At 37.8% G+C, this 18971-nt stretch overlaps 3 protein-coding genes across 3 annotated transcripts in view; 1 reads left to right on the top strand and 2 right to left on the bottom strand.

Annotated features, from left to right (window-relative positions):
• The window catches only part of LOC136034684 (uncharacterized), a 37143-nt gene extending 24414 nt beyond the window's left edge, over positions 1-12729 (bottom strand). The window contains exons 1-2 of the mRNA XM_065716007.1: positions 12652-12729; positions 3770-3948 (exon numbers count right to left, since the gene is read on the bottom strand). Of these exons, the coding sequence (XP_065572079.1) occupies positions 3770-3943 (174 nt within the window). The 5' untranslated portion in view covers positions 3944-3948; positions 12652-12729. The remainder of the gene's footprint in view (positions 1-3769; positions 3949-12651) is intronic.
• Positions 1-18971, top strand: part of LOC136034680 (uncharacterized) — a 285081-nt gene that overhangs the window by 113033 nt on the left and 153077 nt on the right. The gene's annotated exons all lie outside the window — the stretch shown is intronic.
• LOC136035048 (isoleucine--tRNA ligase, cytoplasmic-like) lies at positions 15024-18653 on the bottom strand. Its single transcript, XM_065716646.1, has one exon. The coding sequence runs from the start codon at positions 18636-18638 to the stop codon at positions 15024-15026; it is 3615 nt and encodes a 1204-aa protein (XP_065572718.1). The 5' UTR covers positions 18639-18653.

The following is an 18971-nucleotide window of genomic DNA, read 5'->3' as shown; positions in this document are numbered from 1 at the left end:
TTTGATCCAAGAATTATTTTGCAGGCTCTTGTCTGAATTGTTTCAAGCTGACTTCTGTGTTTCTCTGTGAGCGATGGGTGCCAGACAGGACAGCTGTACATGACTATGGGCATTTCATAAGTTTTGTAGCACGAAAGAAGGAGCTGTTCTGTCATTCCAAACTTTCTGAGATTTGCGAAGGATTTTAGAAGACCAGCTGCTTTTGCTCTGATCTGATTGATGTGATCTCCGAACGTAAGATCGTCACTTAGTGTGATGCAGAGTATTTTGAGTGATTTCTTTGTTTGGAGAGGTGCAGATTCGTCAATGCTATTCTTCTTCAGGAAGTTGACACGCAACACAAAGCTTTTCTCGAGACTTAGCTGGAGCTTCACTTGATCAGCTTGATCCCGAAGCTCTGCAACCAGGGGCTCGAGTTGGTCGTGTGTTTGTGAAAGGAATCGTAGTAGATTTATTGAACAATCATCTGCGAACTTGTACCTTTGTTTATGTTGTCTTATCAGTCGGTTGATTACAATGACAAATAAGATAGGACCTAGCTTGCTTCCTTGGGCTGCTCCACATGTGATGTCTTGGAAGTTGGATGCTTCCCCGTTTTCAAGTTGTACGCACTGTTGACGACCAGAAAGGAAACTTGCGATGATGCACAGCAGAGACTGCGAGACCTCCAGGGCACGGGCTTCATTGATAACAGTCTCGTGGTCAAGGAGATCGAAAGCTCTCACGAAATCAGAAATTATTATATCAGCAAGGGCCTCCGAAATTTCTAGGTGCTCAAGTAGATCATGAAGTAATCTGACCAGATAATGTGTTGTACTGTGCCCTCGACGAAAACCAAACTGCATAGGGTCGATTTTATGCTCTACTTCTGCTAGTAGCCACTGTAGAATAAAGTCTTCAAAGACTTTCGAGATGATGGGCGTCTTCGAAATCGGCCTAAGGTCTGACGGTGAAGTCAGTGATGTTTTCTTCGGAATAGGTGTGATAAATGCCTTTTTAAACTTATCTGGAAAAACGCCTTCCAGTAGACACTGGTTATACATCATAGCCAATGGCGTGGCAGGAAGGAGGAGCATGCGTGTATCACCCTTATAGGAATTTCGCTGGGGTAAGAGCCTTTCCTAATATCTAGGTGTTTGAGTTTTTCTTGGACTTCTTGGACCATTCTGTGGTAAAGTCTTGAGGGGAGGCTGTTGGCGGCAAATATTTGAGAAGTGGGCACTAATTATTTCTACGGTTAAATTCTTTCCTTGCTCGTCCCTCAGAATGGATTTTGACTTCTTCAGTTCCATTAACTTCTGTACAGTTGTGTGGAACTTCCTTGGATCACTGGCTGACAACTTAGGGAATATTTGGTGTCCATACAGACGCCTAGCTTGCTTTAGTAGTCTCACTACTATATTTCTCTACCGTTTATATTCATCAGAGTGGGGCTTTGTCTTGTAAAGCATGTCTCGCTCTCTCATTGCAGCTTTTATGTTCGGAGTAACCCATGGTTTGCTCTGTGCCTTAATTATAACTCGCTTCTCAGGGAAGAATCGTTCGTACTCTCGAGTCGTTTTCTCATAGAAAAGTTTGGTCATCCTGTTTGCATTTTTGTCTTTGAAAAGGCGGAACCAGCATACCAAGTTGAGCCATTCTCTGTAGCCAATTATGCCTTCCTCTGTGAGCGGACGGTAAGTGAATTTGGTTGGTTTACTAGGTTCCACTGTTGATTTTGGTCGCAATAGAACAGTTGCGTGGTCGCTGGTTGAGAGTGGTGCTTCCGCCGAGGGATCTAAGTAGAAATCAACAAGTGTAGTGAAGATCAAATCGAGGGTGTTTTCTTCCAGTGTTTTTACTTTAACTATTTGAAGAAGGGCTATAGAGCTTTCGATCCAGTTCGGCTTCAGGTCGTTGAAGTCCCCACAAAGAAGGATTCCAGCATATGGGTATTTATTTCTGATGAGGTCGCAGCTTTGTTGGAGATATTCCACTAGTTGTCGCCGGTATGGTCCTCTTGGAGGGAAATATACCGTGGCATATATCAGTGACGACACTTGACAAGGTAGGCCTTTTGGTCGTGCCCACAGCCCTGAATCTTCGATGTCATGGGTCTTTGGCACTGCGACATCCAGGATCGTTTGAGGTATGGTTTCTTTGCAGTAGAAACCGACACCGCCACCGTGCGTCATATGCTCACTTAATGCGCTGCAGCGTGGGGAAATGTAACAGGAGTACCCGTCGATAATGGCCAAAGCAGAAGACGAAATCCATGTTTCTGTCAGGCACATGACGTCAATGTCGCGTTTCCTTAAGAAAACTTCCATATCTTCTGTCTTGTTGTTGAGAGCGAAAATTCGACAGCGCTATTGTTGGAAAGCGGTAAGTTTGGGTTGGCTTCGTATTAAAAACTTTTCTTTTTCCCTCTTTCCAGGTTGCAGGAAGAAGAATTAGGAGTCTCTAGCCTTAGACCTTGAGTATTTATAGAGGTGGAGGTGGTGATGATGCATTTTGGATTTGTTTTGATTTTCTGTGGCCAGGGAAGTCCCTTTGCGGGTAGAAGGTTATGTGAGAGAGTCAATTTGGTTTGGGATTTACCTGTTTTCCTCCCTTTTTGCAGGTCGTCGTGGCGATTGTCAGATGGGTTCCGCAGGTTGCGGAACGCTGGGCTGGAGCTTTGTTGGTCTTGCTCCCCATTTGACAGATTAGATGGTAGAGGTATATTTCTGCTTGTTGCTTGTATATTCACTGTTTTGTCTATGGTTCTTTGTTGCTATTGTTGTGTAAACTTTATAAATATTAAGTAAGAATTTCGTGTGATAGTGAAAATTATCTGAATAATGTTTCAAAAGATATTACATGTTTAACAGAAGCGTAAATTACTATGGGCCAGGGGGGCAACTGACTCCTCCAGCCCTAGTTTGCTCTCTCCTCCCACCTGAAATTTATTTTCTACTAATAATCTTGTAATAAGTAAGCCTGTATAATTCATACATCCAGAGAAACAGGTTAGTTTTCTTTAGTATATCCTTGCTTTTATGGTGTTATTCCAAAGCTTAGAAAAATGTCAAGTGTCTTCAATACCAGATGACACTGATATCCTAAAGACTTAACCGCGTTAGCTACTTGTCCCACCACACTTACTCCGTAATTTACTGGTAAAACTAACTGGAGTTTAGAATCAATAAGCATGCAACATAATGCTTCAAAAGATATTACATGTGATGTGAAAAATTGCCCCCAACTTTGCCCCCCCCCCTCTCCCCCAATATTTTGAAAAATTACAACTCTGATGATTGAGATCTAATGAAAAACCTGGATCTCAGTTATCAGCGTTCTCATATTCAATTATTTTATTCTTCATGTTCTAGAAATAGAAAAACGGGTTATTATATACATTGTCCCGAACTGCTTTATCTTTTGTCTACGAATCAATCGGTTTTAATATTCTGCAGCCAAAGTTTAGTGGCATTGTGTAGTTTTGAAGAGCCTATTTTGCATTGTAATTTCTAGTTTGTTAAGGGCACCATTTTGTCGGTATTTTTTCAACTGCTGAAAAGAAGGTCATAGCTGACCCCATGCCAAATTGTCTATTCCTCTTGGGGTTTATTTCAATTTCTTGTTCCACAGTCAAAACTAAAAACAAAATGAATTAAAAAAAGAAAAAAGTTTTCACATTAAATGCAACTATAATATTTCGTCATTTTTGTAATAAAAGTAAAATTAAACGAAGCTACCTTTAGATACTAGATATTTTGGGGTCGTGAGAAACCAGTAAGCTCCATACCTCGAAATCCATATCCACCCCGTTGATGTTACCATCCTCAACAGGTCTCATAACCCCAGCATGCAAAAGCATAGTGTAGAAATTAATAATGGGCTGTCGAATTTCCAGTTGCACAAGGGAACGTCTTTGATAATTTACTTCGTCCAATTCAATCAACAGCCAATTCACAAGCATTTGACCTAAAATGATGATTAGTATGAAAAAAATCTTTCACAGTTTACGCATATTGTCAAATAATTACCCTGTCAAAAGAGGGAACGAATTTTTTTTTCAAAGTTTTTTGTTTCGGAAAAATACTAAATTAGATAAAACTTGTAAATTTGAACCTGCTATGCATTGAGTGGAAAGTAAATAATTTGTAATTTCAGATCCTGATTTGAAGAGCAGCCAACTTTAAACTACTTTACTTTAAATCCCCAAACTTTAAAAAATATACTTGACTAGTAAAACCCCCAGTTATTTTGGGGTTTTCCATAATTTTATAACGTTTCCGAAGAAATAAGCCGTTGGGAGGTGTATTAGAGCAAGAGTTATAATTATGTAGAATAACACATCTATTATAAATAAGAGTAATATAATTGAAATCTTATTAGTTGTGGTGAAAAATATTATAGCAAACATATTGCATTATATTTTTCCGTTTTAATGCAAATTAGGACATTATGTAATGGTCCCAACAGTGGATGCATCAACGCCATCTATTTCAAAACAAAGGCAACTTCAAGGTTTACCTTTGAAAGTGGACTGTATATGAATAGACACTCTACATCAGCAAATAGATTAGAAATGGAGTTATTGAAAAACATACATTAAATATAATTTTCTGAATGAAAACAGAAGTTATTGAAAAAAAAAATTGGACTTGATGCTTTTCATAATAAGATTTGTAATATAACTAGATAGGTTAAATCGATAAAAGATTGGTGACTGAAGTCGGTTGGGAGTAAGGGGGGTGGGCTATATCCTCTGGGAATTATTACTTCTAATATCTAATCGATGCTCAATTAATTCTCCAAATTCTCTTCTTTGCAACTGAAATACCTAATAAGCACGAATAACTTCCCATTCTATAGAGGTTTCAAGCTCTTATCTGCAAAAATGTACAATTTTTTATTTTTTACCAGAAGAAAGATCACGGATGTGTTTTTTCTCAGGGATGATCGTACCGAACCAATAGTCCTAAAACATCAGGAGAGGGCTCATTTGAACGGCAATTAAAGTTTCTAGTTTTTTTTTTCATGTGATCATCACACGTCTCTTTTTTCTCAAAAATCATTCGATCAAAATTTTGAGATATCCATTTGTTCAGTATAGCTTTAAGGTTACAAAACTACATGCACATATAAGCGGTATCAGCCTATACTCTTTCTATGGTTATCAGTTTTAATAAGCAGTACTAGGAGACCAAACTTCAATTTGTGAGAGAAATTTCAGACATAAAATTACATTCAGTGTACCACTCCCCCCCCCCTCCGAAAATGTATACCCCGAACACCCTGAAACACAAAAGAAAACTTTTGTGTAATTTTATCAGATTTCCATTTAAGAAATGGAAAAAGAACCCTAAAGTACAGTGTAATTACTGGGACACCAGGAAAAATTTTGAAAATGATCTTTTTTTAAATTTTCATGGATAAAATTTGTCCCGCCCTTCACAAATTTTGATAGGCATCAGTCTCATCGTTTCTTTAAAAAATAAGATCTAAAGGAAACATTTTTCTCCCAATATATTTCTGTTCATTACTGACAATTTACTAAAAAATGCTTCAACAAAATAAGTTTTTTAAGGAAAAGTAAAGAATTCCATTAAACTAAAAATAAGCATAATTACAATCAAATAATCTACCAAGCGTAAAATCACCACAAATCAGCATCAACAAATAAATAAAACCCAAAACGAACAGAAAATTCTTAGCTGGTGAGCAAAATGTTTTGTATATGTTTGAAACAAAATTAATCTAATCTAAAAAAAAAATAATCTGCAAACCCTACGCCTACTCAAGACCAGAATATAATTTGCTCTTTACTGAAAAAATTAAATGTTTTCACTTTGATAACTTTAATAAATAGAAAATTATTAAAATTATAAACAATATATATGAGCATATGTATATTAAACTGACAAAACATATTCTTTTGTATTTTTTCATCAGAGTGCAAATTATGTTCTGTCCTTGAGAAGGGATAGGGGTCGTATGAGATTTCGGGAGGGGGGGGGGGCTTAGGCACAGACCAGAGAAAAATTATTTTGCCTCTTCCCTCCGAAAGTGAAAATAAAGCGTAATTTTTCATTCAAATTAGAAGGTAGCAGCATCTTTTTATTAGAACTAAGCAGAATCATAACGGCTTAGCCAAACAACCATTACATAAATATAATGTATAATATTCCTATTTTTTAGTATTCAAATTATTTTTTCAGTTTCAATCTGTTTAATATGAAACAATCATCAGAAACTAATTTGGGAATTAGAAACAACATGAAAAAGCATTACAAGAAACCAAAAATAGATTCTGAAAAGAACTGAAATTGCATTGTCACAATATATTCGTAAATCCTAATTTAAGCTGAAGATTGAGGGATATGTCAACAGCTAAAGACGGCAAAAAACTTGTGAATCCATTTCGTATCATTATCAAGAGGTATATAAGAAATAGACATAAAAAAGGAAGAACAAAATCATGTGCGATGGTCACTAACCTCAATTTCCATGATTTTAATGATATGAGGGTAGTTCTGATAATCATTTTCCAACATGAATGTACACTTCAGCACCAAAAAATTCAACCAATCAAGATGTTTGCCATCTCAGGCCACTGGTAACAATTATTTAGTACTATCCCTCAGAAGGAAAGTAGCAGAACGTTTTGTTACATTATTTTTCAAACAGTAACTCCTGTTATAATCATAGACAGAAAAAAGTTAGGACAACTTATTTAAAAAAAAAAAAAATCTTTTGCAATAACGAGAATAGAACACAAAATTAATTAAGGAAGCTAAAATTATAAATAGCTATAAAAGAGAAGTCTAATGCAAAATATTTACCTAAATTTGAATTTTATGCGTTCAAGTTGTATTTTGTATACAGAACTTAATTATAAAGCACAAGTAGCATTGAAATAAAAACATATATTCCCCCCTGGGCCCATTTTAGGTCTATTGATACTTGAAAACTTCAATTTTCTAAGATCTTTCTTTTGGTTGTGTCAAATCTCCGTAAATATGTCAAAACTTTTTGTAAAAACCACGGAATTAAAACCCTTTCAACTTTCTAGCAATAAGCTAAAATAGATAGACCAGAAAAAAAATGTTGTTCTGCAAAACATTAAAAACAGCTTTTGCCATCTGGACCAATTTTGCGTCTAAGCCTACCTTGATACCAAAATCTTCTAAGGTTTTTCTTTTATTAATTTAAAATTGATATCGCTCATAAGATTCCAAATTTTTCATCCATAGGGTCTTAGCTGTGAACAAAATTATAAAAAAGTTCTGAATGCCTTCAAGAAAACGAACTTCAAGAGTCAAAGAACAAATTCTGTACAGAAATAAAGCTTTTGGTATTCACTATTCATACTAGTAAACTTAGGACTAACAAAGTATTGGACCTTTAAATTGTTCTCACTAGCAATTAAACAACTTAAATGGCTAAAACTAATAAAGCTGACTTTTCTCATGAACAATTAAAGCAAGATATTCTAATTTCTGATATACTCTTTTCATTTTAATTTAATTTGGGCCAATATTGGAAATCACTGGAAAAAAATAGACATAATAAACATACAATCATATGAATACTGAAGATCCAAATATCGTTTTGAACAAAGGTTTAATTACAAGGAACGATAATTTCACCCTTAAATCCTCAAGATGCGACCATTATTGGAGAAAGCAAGAAAGCAAAGCAGCGACTGGTCTCTTCCAACTACAATTCGCAACTGCAACTTCACCTGGATATTTTTAGAACTGGGAAAGAGAAGTCCATATTTAGTTGTAAGGTTAAGCCTCTTGCGCCAATACTCTATCCTAATAAGACTCTAAGCAAGACTAGTGAAAATTTAGCGGCACAATCTCAAAATCCTGAGACTGATATAAGAAATCAATCTTTCTCAAAAGAATAAAAATAAAATAAATCACTGTACAGAAATATAGAGAAAACTTGACATGGAGTGGTACAACAATCTTATCATTCAAAAGCCAAATGCTCTCGCATGGGCTAATTAATTCCATCACAATTTATAAGCAGCCATTTTAATCAAAAAGGTGGTCCATGAACCGGGACAAGGGCCCAAAGTTTTAAAGAGTTGCTCATTTTTGATAGGATTATTTCCGAATAAACCTAGTCTTGATGAATAATTTGAACTGACGATTTTAATGGTTATTTTCCAAGGGTATTTTAAATTTTTCGTAAGACACGGAATTTTAAAAAAAAAAAATTAAACATTCTCTCCCTTCTTAACACAAATGAGAAATTTATGCAAACTATGTTCTATGTCTAAAAACTAATTAATTAACTGGAAGTAGTCCTGCATGATTGACCAGCCCTGAGCACCTATGACTCAAAATTACAAAAACAAGCAATGTAGAAGCTGAGTCAATAGTAACAGAATATTGGAAGAAAGCTTTATAGAACAGAAATTACGAGATCTAGTGACCTTTTCAGGAGCTGGAATGGTAACATGTTAACAAAATAATACATATATTAAAGGCAAACTTACAACTCTCAGGTAGACAAAACACATTAGTAGAAGAAACCAAAAGAATCAAAACAAAAAGAAAATAATAATAACTAAATCATAAACATATGGCATAAAAATATACAAGTCTTAACTGCATGCAATGCAGCAGTAGCTGGCACCAAGGATGATTAGCTGTCTTTGTATTATGTTTTTATTCATTGAAAAACAGTTTCTTTGGGGCCAGCTACTCCAAGCCTCTGAACAAAACTAAAATTTTGTAACCATTGAGGAAATTGAAGCAGATATTTAGCTAGAATGAAGAAAAAGGAGTAAACTATTCTGTTATCACATTTGGTAAAATATTTCCCAAAAATGACAACATACAGAATGTGGGGAAGGGTAAATGAATTAAAAAGAGGTGCAAGGATATGTCAACTGAAGCACAATTCCACAGAAACTATGGATGAATAAGCATGGGCAATTCTACAAAAAGCTTGAGTCATCAGAAGTTGTCAAGTGCAAGAGAGAGAGAGAGAGAGAGAGAGTTGGACTGATTGGAAGGCCAGGATATGTGATATTTTCTACTGGCTGAACTATAGAGGAACGAAGAGCTATTGATGGAACAGGGCTGCTTTTACACCAGTTGAAAACTAGGAGCCTGTATTTCCCTATGTCAAATTCAAGACCAAAATATAGGTAATGATCTTGCATATTCAAAAATTCCAGAAAGTTGTTCTATAGTTCAGCTGATATTAAAGGTATCATCAGTATATGACACATGAGAAGCATTATTCCATTGAAAATGCAGGAAAATGGAAACCATTAAGTCCCTTTAAAAAATTTCTTGAAATTTCTTTGAAACTTGCTTCAGAAATTTGACAAGCAACCCTATGAGTATCCTAATTGAAATTGGAGATGAGGCCTGGGACTTAGACATGCCAGTAAACCCCTCTAAATGCATGATAATGCCAATTTGTTTCCACAAATCCTTACCCTATTTTCTTAATCCTATCCCTCCTGAAATTTCTGGGTTCTCATTTAAACTAATTTGCATCACAATTTCTTCAAATTTAAAGTGGGATATCCACATTAAAGACGTTATCCATAGAGCTAATGTATCTATCGCCCCCCTTAAGCTTGTAAATAAATTTAGCATCCCCCTTCCCACTCTTTAAGGATTTACACATCTTATGTCTGCCTGCATCTCGAATATACTAATCCAGTTTGGCACCGGGGTATCTCTTGCATAGAATTGAAAAAAAAACTAAATCAATCCAAAAAAGAATCTTGCAAATAATTTTCAAAGAAGGCAAAGTGCCATACTCTCTGCTCCCAGCTTAACCCTTGAGTGCAAGGGGTTTTCTTGTGCCTCTGTTTTGCAAAAGAAATGCAATAACAAACCCTCAGATGGCAAGTATTTTCCCCAAACGTCACTCCCCCATCCAGATTACAGCCGCCTCAAGCTGTTTCTGAGCCCATCCCTATTTTGCCCCCCATTTTCTGCTTTACTTCCAGATATGAAAAAACTTTGGTCCCCTTCATCAGAGATAAAATGAATAAAATATCCCACTAGTTTCTCTCTTTTGTTTATTGTCTGATGATACTACCTAGGTTGTTGCACTTATTTGCTTATTAGTTTTTATCTTTTTAAATGAATTATTATAGTTTAATTACTGACTCATAAACGATTATTCAGTGATTTTTCTTTTCGTTGTTGTTTTTAACATTTTTGCCAGTTTTAGTACAACCATCTGATTTGTAGACTCCAAAGTCCAAATTTGGCCCTATGTAGGTCTGTGATAGATTTTTTTGAAATAAATATTTTATTTTATCTAAGCTGGATGTAATAGGTTGGAGATGTTTCAGTGTTGTGAGATTGTATATATTTTCTGATCTGTCATAAGTTCTGTATTCTGTCCCTATTCCTTAAAGGAGAATTCTGCTTGCATGGCACTATAGTGCCACCAGTTTGGCCCTTTGACAAGTTTTTCTAACTGGAACCATGGCAGTAAATGGCATTGCAGGGTGACTATGAAGTATGCCATCCCTTGGGAATATGAAAACCTAGTAAACATTACAGTATTTGCAAAAGATTCTGATTGAAGGATAATTCTTCTAGGTTTTGTTTGTTTTGATATGGTTTTTATGGGCTCAAAAACATCTTCCTAGCAAAGTTATCTATTATGGGCTGCCTCTCCATAGCAGTATATTGTGTGTAAGCGTGAACATATAATGACTTTGAAGTAATAGGCTTGAGATTGCTTGAGGAAGGATTGAACTCTTGCTGATAGAAGAGCATCACCAATTGTGTAAAAGTATATTGTGACCAAGATGGGCCCAGAATTGCACAAAGCCTCCATTCAACTGAAGCTCCCAGAGACTTCTTGCTGTCCAGTTCTAAGCCAGCTGAAGCACTTGGTGTACTGTGGCTGATCAGGGGGGTCCAATATGCAATGTCCTCCTTATCTTCCAGCTTTTTTCTTTCAGGATTGAGCAGGAATGAAATAGTTTGTCTACTCTTATCTTTAGCAGATATGTATCTTCAGAACCTCTTTGGGTTGTCTTTGATGTTCAATACCAAGTTATCTTCATAGTCAGCAATGAAGTGCCTAGTCAGTTGCCTTAGTTTATTCCTTGCTCTTGTAAAATGATCCCAGTGGTGTGTGCATTTGCATTTCTTATACTTTGAAAAATCCTTCTTCTTACTGTTCACAACCATTTTAATAGGCTGCTTCAGGTATGGCAGCGTTTTTGGTGTCTTCAGGAATGAACTTGAAGTGCATGTTCTCTCAGCTTGGAGCATAGTTCTTAAAGTAGCTCAATGTCTCCCTTGACAAACACTTGGCCCATTCTACTACCTGTAATATCTCCCTGATTTTGCAGTAGTTAGTGTAAGTTTGTTTGTTACAATTTTTTGTTTGTTGACTAAGCAGCAAGTTATGGCAGATGCAGATATGGTCACTGGCAACAATGAGAAGGAGGTACTCAGTGCTCACCAACAATTCTTGGTTTTTAGTGATTGTCAAATCTAGCAGGGATAGTGTCTGGTTATTCTTATACTGGGTTGGATGGTCTATTACCAACCAGGTCTGGTACTTGGTACCAGACCTGGAGAATAACAGCTCAGTCTCTTCCTGCACCCCCAAAAAAGCTAACCTTCTGAATCAGCAGTTTGCCTCAGTGTTTTCTAAGGATGACCTCCAATCAACCCCCCCACTATCAGAACAGGCTCACACTCCCTTCCCAATGTTAAACTCACCAACCACACTCAAATAAGTAACCAAACAGCTTAAGGAGCTTGATGCCAACAAATCAACTGGACATGATGGTCTGAGTCCATGACTGCTGAAAGAACTAAGCCCTGCTATTCCAGTGCCCCTGGTGAAATTATTTAACTTGTTGCTAACACATGGAAAGCTTCCAAGTGATTGGAAGAAGCCAATAGTCATCCCAATTCATAAGAAGGGTAGCAAAACTTCAGTTGCAAATTATAGACCTATCAGCCTTACCTGTGTGGCATGCAAGGTCATGGAGAGAATTGTCAACAAACACATCATAAACCATCTTGAGGCTAACTCACTCATAAGGAGCATCCAGCATGGTTTTTGTTTTAAGAGATCAGTGGATACAAACCTTCTTGAATCTTACAGTCTTGTAACTGACCTACTAGAAAAAGGAGTACCAGTGGATATAATCCTGATGGATCTAGCCAAAGCTTTCAACAAAGTTTGTCACCACTACCTCATTCACAGGCTATGCACTCTTTCTCTTAATCCAAAAGTGATCATTTGGACTGAGGATTTTCTGAGGGACAGAACACACCAAGTGAAAGTGACTAAAGGACCCAACAGTCACTCACTCTCTGATAAAGTCAAATTCACCAGCAGGATCCCCCAGGGCAGTGTCCTGGGCCCTACCCTGCTCAATATATACATAAATGAGCTAGCCCTTATCACCAGTAACAAAACCACTTTCTATGTGGATGATTCAAAACTCATAGGTCCTGCCAATACCCCTTCTGCCTGCCAATCTCTCCAAACTGATCTCAACCACATGTGTTCCTGGGTCAAAAGATGGTTGCTGGAATTCAATACTGAAAAATACAAAGTCATACACTTTGGATTGAGGCTGAGGGAACTCAACCTCCACTCTTTAATCTACAAGCAGAAATGTGGGGAAATGATCCAGGCACATAAACTCCTCTTTACCAATCAAGAAAAGGAGCTCCTGGAGATTGACCCCTCCCAAATAACATGAGGACACCCAAAACAAATCTGCAAACTTCATGCAAGGACTGGAGAAAGATGCAGCTTCTTCCCAAACAGATTGTGAACCTCTGGAACAACCTCAAGGAGAATATTGTCCATCACTACTTGTAGGGAAGGCACGTGAATATAACCATTGACCACTACCCTCTTGAAAAGACTGTTTCAAACCCTACCCATAAGGTCCCCCGCCGAAGGTACAAAAGCTAGTGTTGCAGCTTCAACCATAGGATTACCAGCTGCAGTTCCGACCAGGTTCAGAAATACCAGTTACCGATGCTCTCTCCCGTTTGCATCTCCCAGACATCAACAAGAAACTGGAGACAGATGTTTATGTACATCAGATTTATAGACACTTACCTATAAGTGATGAGAAAATTGCCCAAATTCAGGAAGAAACTCCAAAAGACAGTCAACTGAGTGTCCTGCTGAAACCCATCCACGATGGTTAGCCAAAGTGCAAAAAGACATGCAATTCAAAGGCATGTCTGTTCTGTAACATCCAACATGAACTGTAAATTAATGAAGGAATCATATTCAAAGCCGAGAGACTGATAATACCTAAGGCATTGCAGCCAGGCATCTTGAAATAGCTCCGCTGCACATCTTGGAGCAGAAAAACCAAAATAAACAAGCTAGAATGCTAGTTTACTGGCTAGGCCTAAATGCAGACCTTGGGGGATATGTCCGGAGTCGTCAAACGTGTTCCAGAAGTTTAACATGAAACCAAAAGGAGCCTCTGACCAATCATGCAATTTCGACTCTTCCATCCGGCCTATTCACACTAAACAGTAATGACTGTCTCGTGACAGTTGATAATCACAGTCGCTGTTTTGAAGTGGACAAACTCGGCTCCACTATCTTAAGTGCCATCACCTCTAAATTCAAAGCCCACTTTGCCAAGTATGGCATTTCATCTATTCTCATTACTGACAATGGCACTCAGTATTCCTCAGCAGGATTCCAAGAGTTTGCAAAGATATGGGGATTCACTCACAAAACATCCAGCCCAATATATCCCCAGTCCAATGGTCTTGTGGAAAGAACAATCAGAACAGCAAAGAATCTCATGACTAAGGCGTCGAAAAATAATGAAGACCCATACTTAGGTCTGCTCGAATTCAGAAACACTCCTGTGGATGGGTTAGCCTAGCTATCTCAACTTTTCATGAGTCGTCAACTGAAAACCCTTCTACCATGTACCTCTTGCCATTTAAAAAAGAAAGTAGTTAGTACACGTAAGTTCATTGAGAAACGTATGCTTCTTCAAAAACAACAGAGGGATCTCTACGACACGGAGTCTAAGTTGTTGCCATCAGTAGAACCAGGGCAATCAGTTTATGTACTGAAAATACCAGGTGGGGGAAGTGGAGCACATCCAGAATAATTGCCCAATCTATGTCTCCTCGATCCTAAGTAGTCGAGACAGAGGATGGATCTGTCATCAGACGAAATAGAGTACAACTATCAAGCCGCCAAGGAAACGCCTCCAAGACACAGGCTTTGACCCCATTTGTAACCTTAAACAAGAGCCATCCGTCAACAGCCCAAAACCAATCACCCGTAAGTCACTGCTGGGGATCGCACAGCGTCTTTGCCACTAGAAGGTTCAAATAAACAGTTGAAGCCACTAGAATCTGTAGTTCAGCCACATGAAGTAGATTCTTACCCCATAGTCGGCACGAGAACCCGTTCTGGAAGAGTGATCAAGCAGCCTAATACACTGAATCAATTTGAAGTGGAAATAACCTGTGCATTGTGTAAGCAGTGTCAGAGTACACATTAGAGAAGCAAGCCAAGCACCTTCTCGATATTCTTAGAGTGTAAGTGATACCTCTCTGTGTGACAAGTAAGAGTAATTGAGAATTTAGAGTGTCATAGTTATGTGTAAGATTACACAGTAGAGAAGTGAGCCCAGTGCCTTCTCCTGCTATGTACCAATTCAGTGACACCTTGTTATGTGATGGTATGTGAAGCATTGGTAAATTCAAAATATACGAATTTCCTCTGTGGTTTTTTCTCATCCACAAGAATCCTCACTTTGTCCTTTACAAACTGTTGTAACTGCTCATCCGTGAGTACTTTAATTTTCTTGGAAACTGACTCAAAGCTACCTTTCAACCTAGCACCAAGAACTTTATGATCCAGCTTAGCCCTTAAAGATACACCACACTTGGATTTGTCGGTGGTTAGAGTGAGAGACTTGACATTCAATTCGTCATAAACATACTTTGAAGCCGAGAGACCGATTCTTCTATATTTTGTCAATCTTCTGGGTCGCTCCTTATTACAGTTCGTTACCACTAACTGTTTGATTAGTCTTTTATTAGTAAAAGACGTAAAACGCCGGGGGCAAGTTTTAGCTCTTGCACCTCTTCGCCAACTATTTTCGGATTTTCCGAAAGCAAATAGGGTTTTAGAAAAGTCAGCGTGTCTTTTTCAATCGCCGATTTATTACTTTTTAAAATAAAAGAAATATAATTATTTTCTTCTTTTACTTCATATAGGACAGTGACGATGTCGGATGGTACAAGTTTCATCTTCTTTTTGAATTTTTGAACTAAAGTTTTAAGTTCTCTTGCAACTCCTTCATCCTTCATGCTTTTATCCGGACAAATATCCAGAAGCACAAGCAAATCTCCATTCCAATATGCTTCAAACCGGCTCGACACCTGTTTGGACGGATCACCACAAAAAGAAAAAGATATATTAATATCTTTTGTGGTGATTTTTTCATCCCCAAGAACCATCTCTTCGTTCTTTTGGAATTTTTGTAGCTCCTCATCAGTGAGCTGTTTAATTTTTTTTGAAACCGACTCAAAGTTACCTTTCAGCCTAGCACCAAGAACTTTGTGATTTGGCTTGGCCCTTAATGATACACCATACTGTGACCAACTGGTGGTTAGAGTAAGAGACTTGACGTTTAATCCATCAAGGACATACTTCTCCAGCTTTTTTATTTTTTTCAAAACAGATTTCTCTGTGTGAATCACAACAACCTCACGAAGTGGAGTTTTCATCGGAAGAATTGTACGCGCACGAATAACACGTCCAAGCTCCAGAACAATTTGAAGCCAAGAGACAGATTCTTCTATATTTTTGTCCATCTCTAAGCTCCTTGGCTCAGGTATCATCAGAAAGTGTACTGAAGCTGTCTGTTTATCCCCTGGATACCCTTTTATAAAGGGTTTCAGTCTTTGGTAGAGCCATTCTGTAAAAAATGGCGTGAATGGCGCCATGACTCGAATCATGGTATAGAGGACCGAAAACAAAACATGTAAAGACTTGAAACAGTCTTCACTTCCATTTTCTCCCTTCATCCTAGGTCTATTAAGTTTGATGTACTGATTGTTCAGTACATCTAACAATTTGATAATTTTTGGAATAACAGTGAATGGTCGATAGGCGGCCATTTCCTGTTTTACAAATATAAGGACACTGTCAGTAAGTGACAGGATCCATTTATCCATATAATTTTCTATATGGATGGATCCTTGATCATCATAGATGAACTTTTGGTGTTTTTTCTCAAAACGGTTTGAGTTTTGTACAAAAAATTTGTACGAATTGAGCCAAGGAAGTAAAAGATTTTTCAAATAATCTTTTACACCTTGTTCATTGAATTTGAGGTTTTCTCCTTTAACGACAGGACTGTCAATCAAATATAAGCGAAGGGCATCCGCGCCATATTTTTCTATCACTTCCATAGGATCTGGGTAGTTTTTCTTTCTTTTAGACATTTTTTTCCCATCTGAGTCAAGTACAAACCCATTTACTATTACATTTTTGTAGGGGGGTCTCTTGAACAATGCTGTCGATAAAACAAGCAAATGATAATACCAACCTCGTGTTTGATCAGTTCCTTCTCCAATAAAATCAGCAGGAAAGCAGCTGTCAAATTTGTCTTTTCCCTGAAAGGGGTAATGAGCTTGGGCATAAGGCATGGATCCCGACTCAAACCAACAATCAAAGACTTCAGAGATGCGCTTCAATGGAGGCATGCCAGGTCGTTTTGACGGAATTTCGACATGATCAATGTTTTCCCTGTGGATATCTTCTATGGGAGAAGTCAAACCAGCCAATTCTTGGAGTTCAGCTCTTGATCCAACGCAGACAATTTCTTTACCGTCTTCGGAAACCCAAAGCGGTATAGGATTGCCCCAGTAACGGTTTCTGCTGATGGCCCAGTCTCTAGCATCACGTAACCAGTTTGTAATTTTTTTTTTTTCAGTTTCAGGAACCCAATTGGTTCCTAAATTGTTTGATATTAGAGTCTCTTTTAGACACTCTACTCGGACGAACCAAGAAGGGACTGCTTTATAGATAAGGGGCGTGTTGGATCTTTCACAAAACGGAACGCAATGTTTCCACTGTGAATTTTGGATAAGTCGTCCTCTTTCTTCTAAAGCTCTGATTATGTTTTCTTCCGCTGCCTTAACATGTTGGGAAAGAAAATCCTCAACAGGTTTTTTGAAATGCCCAGTATCATCAACTGGGCAAATAATTTCCTGATCCCTTTCAATAATACCAGCTGCAAGACACACCCGGTAATCGTCCTCACCAAAATATGGTGCTTGGTGGACAATACCAGTGCCAGACGTCTCAGAGACGTAGTCATCAGTTAGAACCTGAAAAGCACCTTTTGCTTTGTGTTCAATAAAAAAGTTGAAGGGAGGTTTGTATTTTTTTCCTCTTAACCTTTTCCCGTCAAAAACATCTTTCACTATATACATATCTTCTGATGTATAGAGTGAAGACAACAGGCGCCTCATCAAAATATGAAAAGCACCAGTTTTTAAATCCAGCACTTTAACATAAGTTGAATTGGCATTGACACAAAGAGCCATATTGCACGGCAAGGTCCATGGGGTTGTTGTCCAGGCCAACAGACTAGTAGTCGGGTCTTCTTCCAGGGGAAACGTCACAATAACAGCAGGGTCAGTGATCTCTCGGTAGTTTTGCTCTGCTTCGATATTTGACAAAGTTGTAGAGCAGGAGGTTGAAAATGGCATAACTTTACAGCTTTTATAGACCAGTCCCTTCTGGAAGAGCTGCTTGAATACCCACCAGACCGATTCCATAAAATTAGCATCGAGGGTTTTGTATCCGTTCTTGAAGTCAATCCATCTTCCAAGTCGAGTTACAATTCGTTCCCAGTCATGTAAGTATCGCATGACACTCTCCCTGCACAAATCGTTGTAGTTTTTGATGCCAAATTTTTTTACTTGTTGAGGACTTTTAATTTTTAAAATTGTATCGATTTCATATTCAACAGGAACACCATGACAATCCCAACCAAACCGTCGTTCAACATGATATCCATTTTGGTGTGCATAGCGTGTAACTACATCCTTAATCGTCCCAGCTAATATGTGCCCATAGTGAGGTAGCCCATTTGCAAATGGAGGACCATCCCAAAAAATAAAGCTTGGTTTTTCTTTGGACTGGTTGAGGCTGGTTTGAAACGCCTTAATTTTATTCCAAAAGTCAAGAATTTTCTCCTCTTCTAAAGGAAAATTGAACATTTTGGTTTCCATTTTGACAGTTGCTGGGACTTGACACGTGCCTAAACTTGGTGCGCGCTGTTTATCAGGCTTAATTTTCTCCTCTTTTAAAGAAAAGTCGAACATTTTGGCTTCTTTTTTGACAGTTGCTGGGACTTGGCACGTGCCTAAACTTGGCACGTGCTGTTTTTCAGGCTTAATTTTCTCCTCTTCTATAGGAAAGTCTAGACTTGGTACTTTTTTCTCAGGCTTCTTTTGGCACACCTTCTCCTTTTTTGCTAATCCCCACCAGTTTTGAAATAAACCAAACAGTTTTTTTGTCTTGGATTCTTTCGGTGGCTTCTCCTTCCTGCAAAATTGTTTGTACTTTTTTGCTGCATAAAATACAGCTATTCCAGCAAATGACACAGGAATAACAATTTTCATAACGTTTTTTAGGGTCATTTTTATCTTGACTGATTGCAACCACTGGGAGACCGGCCATATAAAGTAAAACTGGCGTCATGGTATTTTTACTTTGATGATGTTTATTCCAAGATGACGTCATGAAATTTACATTGCCATGGTGTTAAAACAGCTTGAAATGATTATATCACTGAATAAGACGTTATGCTATCGGTGCTGTTATATTAATTGCAAAACTAAATTGATTATACAAAAATAAAGGAAATTATTCATATTAAGGTTTACAAATAATTTATTTGCTGTTAGCTATTTTGAGGGGTCTGTACAGTTAGTACTCAATTGTTTACAGGTTGA

Source organism: Artemia franciscana, chromosome 13 (genome assembly GCF_032884065.1).
Source record: "Artemia franciscana chromosome 13, ASM3288406v1, whole genome shotgun sequence".
NCBI lineage: Eukaryota > Metazoa > Arthropoda > Branchiopoda > Anostraca > Artemiidae > Artemia > Artemia franciscana.
The sequence above is the reverse complement of the archived record's forward strand: the minus strand, read 5'-3'. Positions and strand labels throughout refer to the sequence as shown.

What these genes read in the sequence shown, in the direction of transcription:
- LOC136035048 (XM_065716646.1), bottom strand. Translation starts at nt 18,638, where the DNA reads ATGAAAATTGTTATTCCTGTGTCATTTGCTGGAATAGCTGTATTTTAT.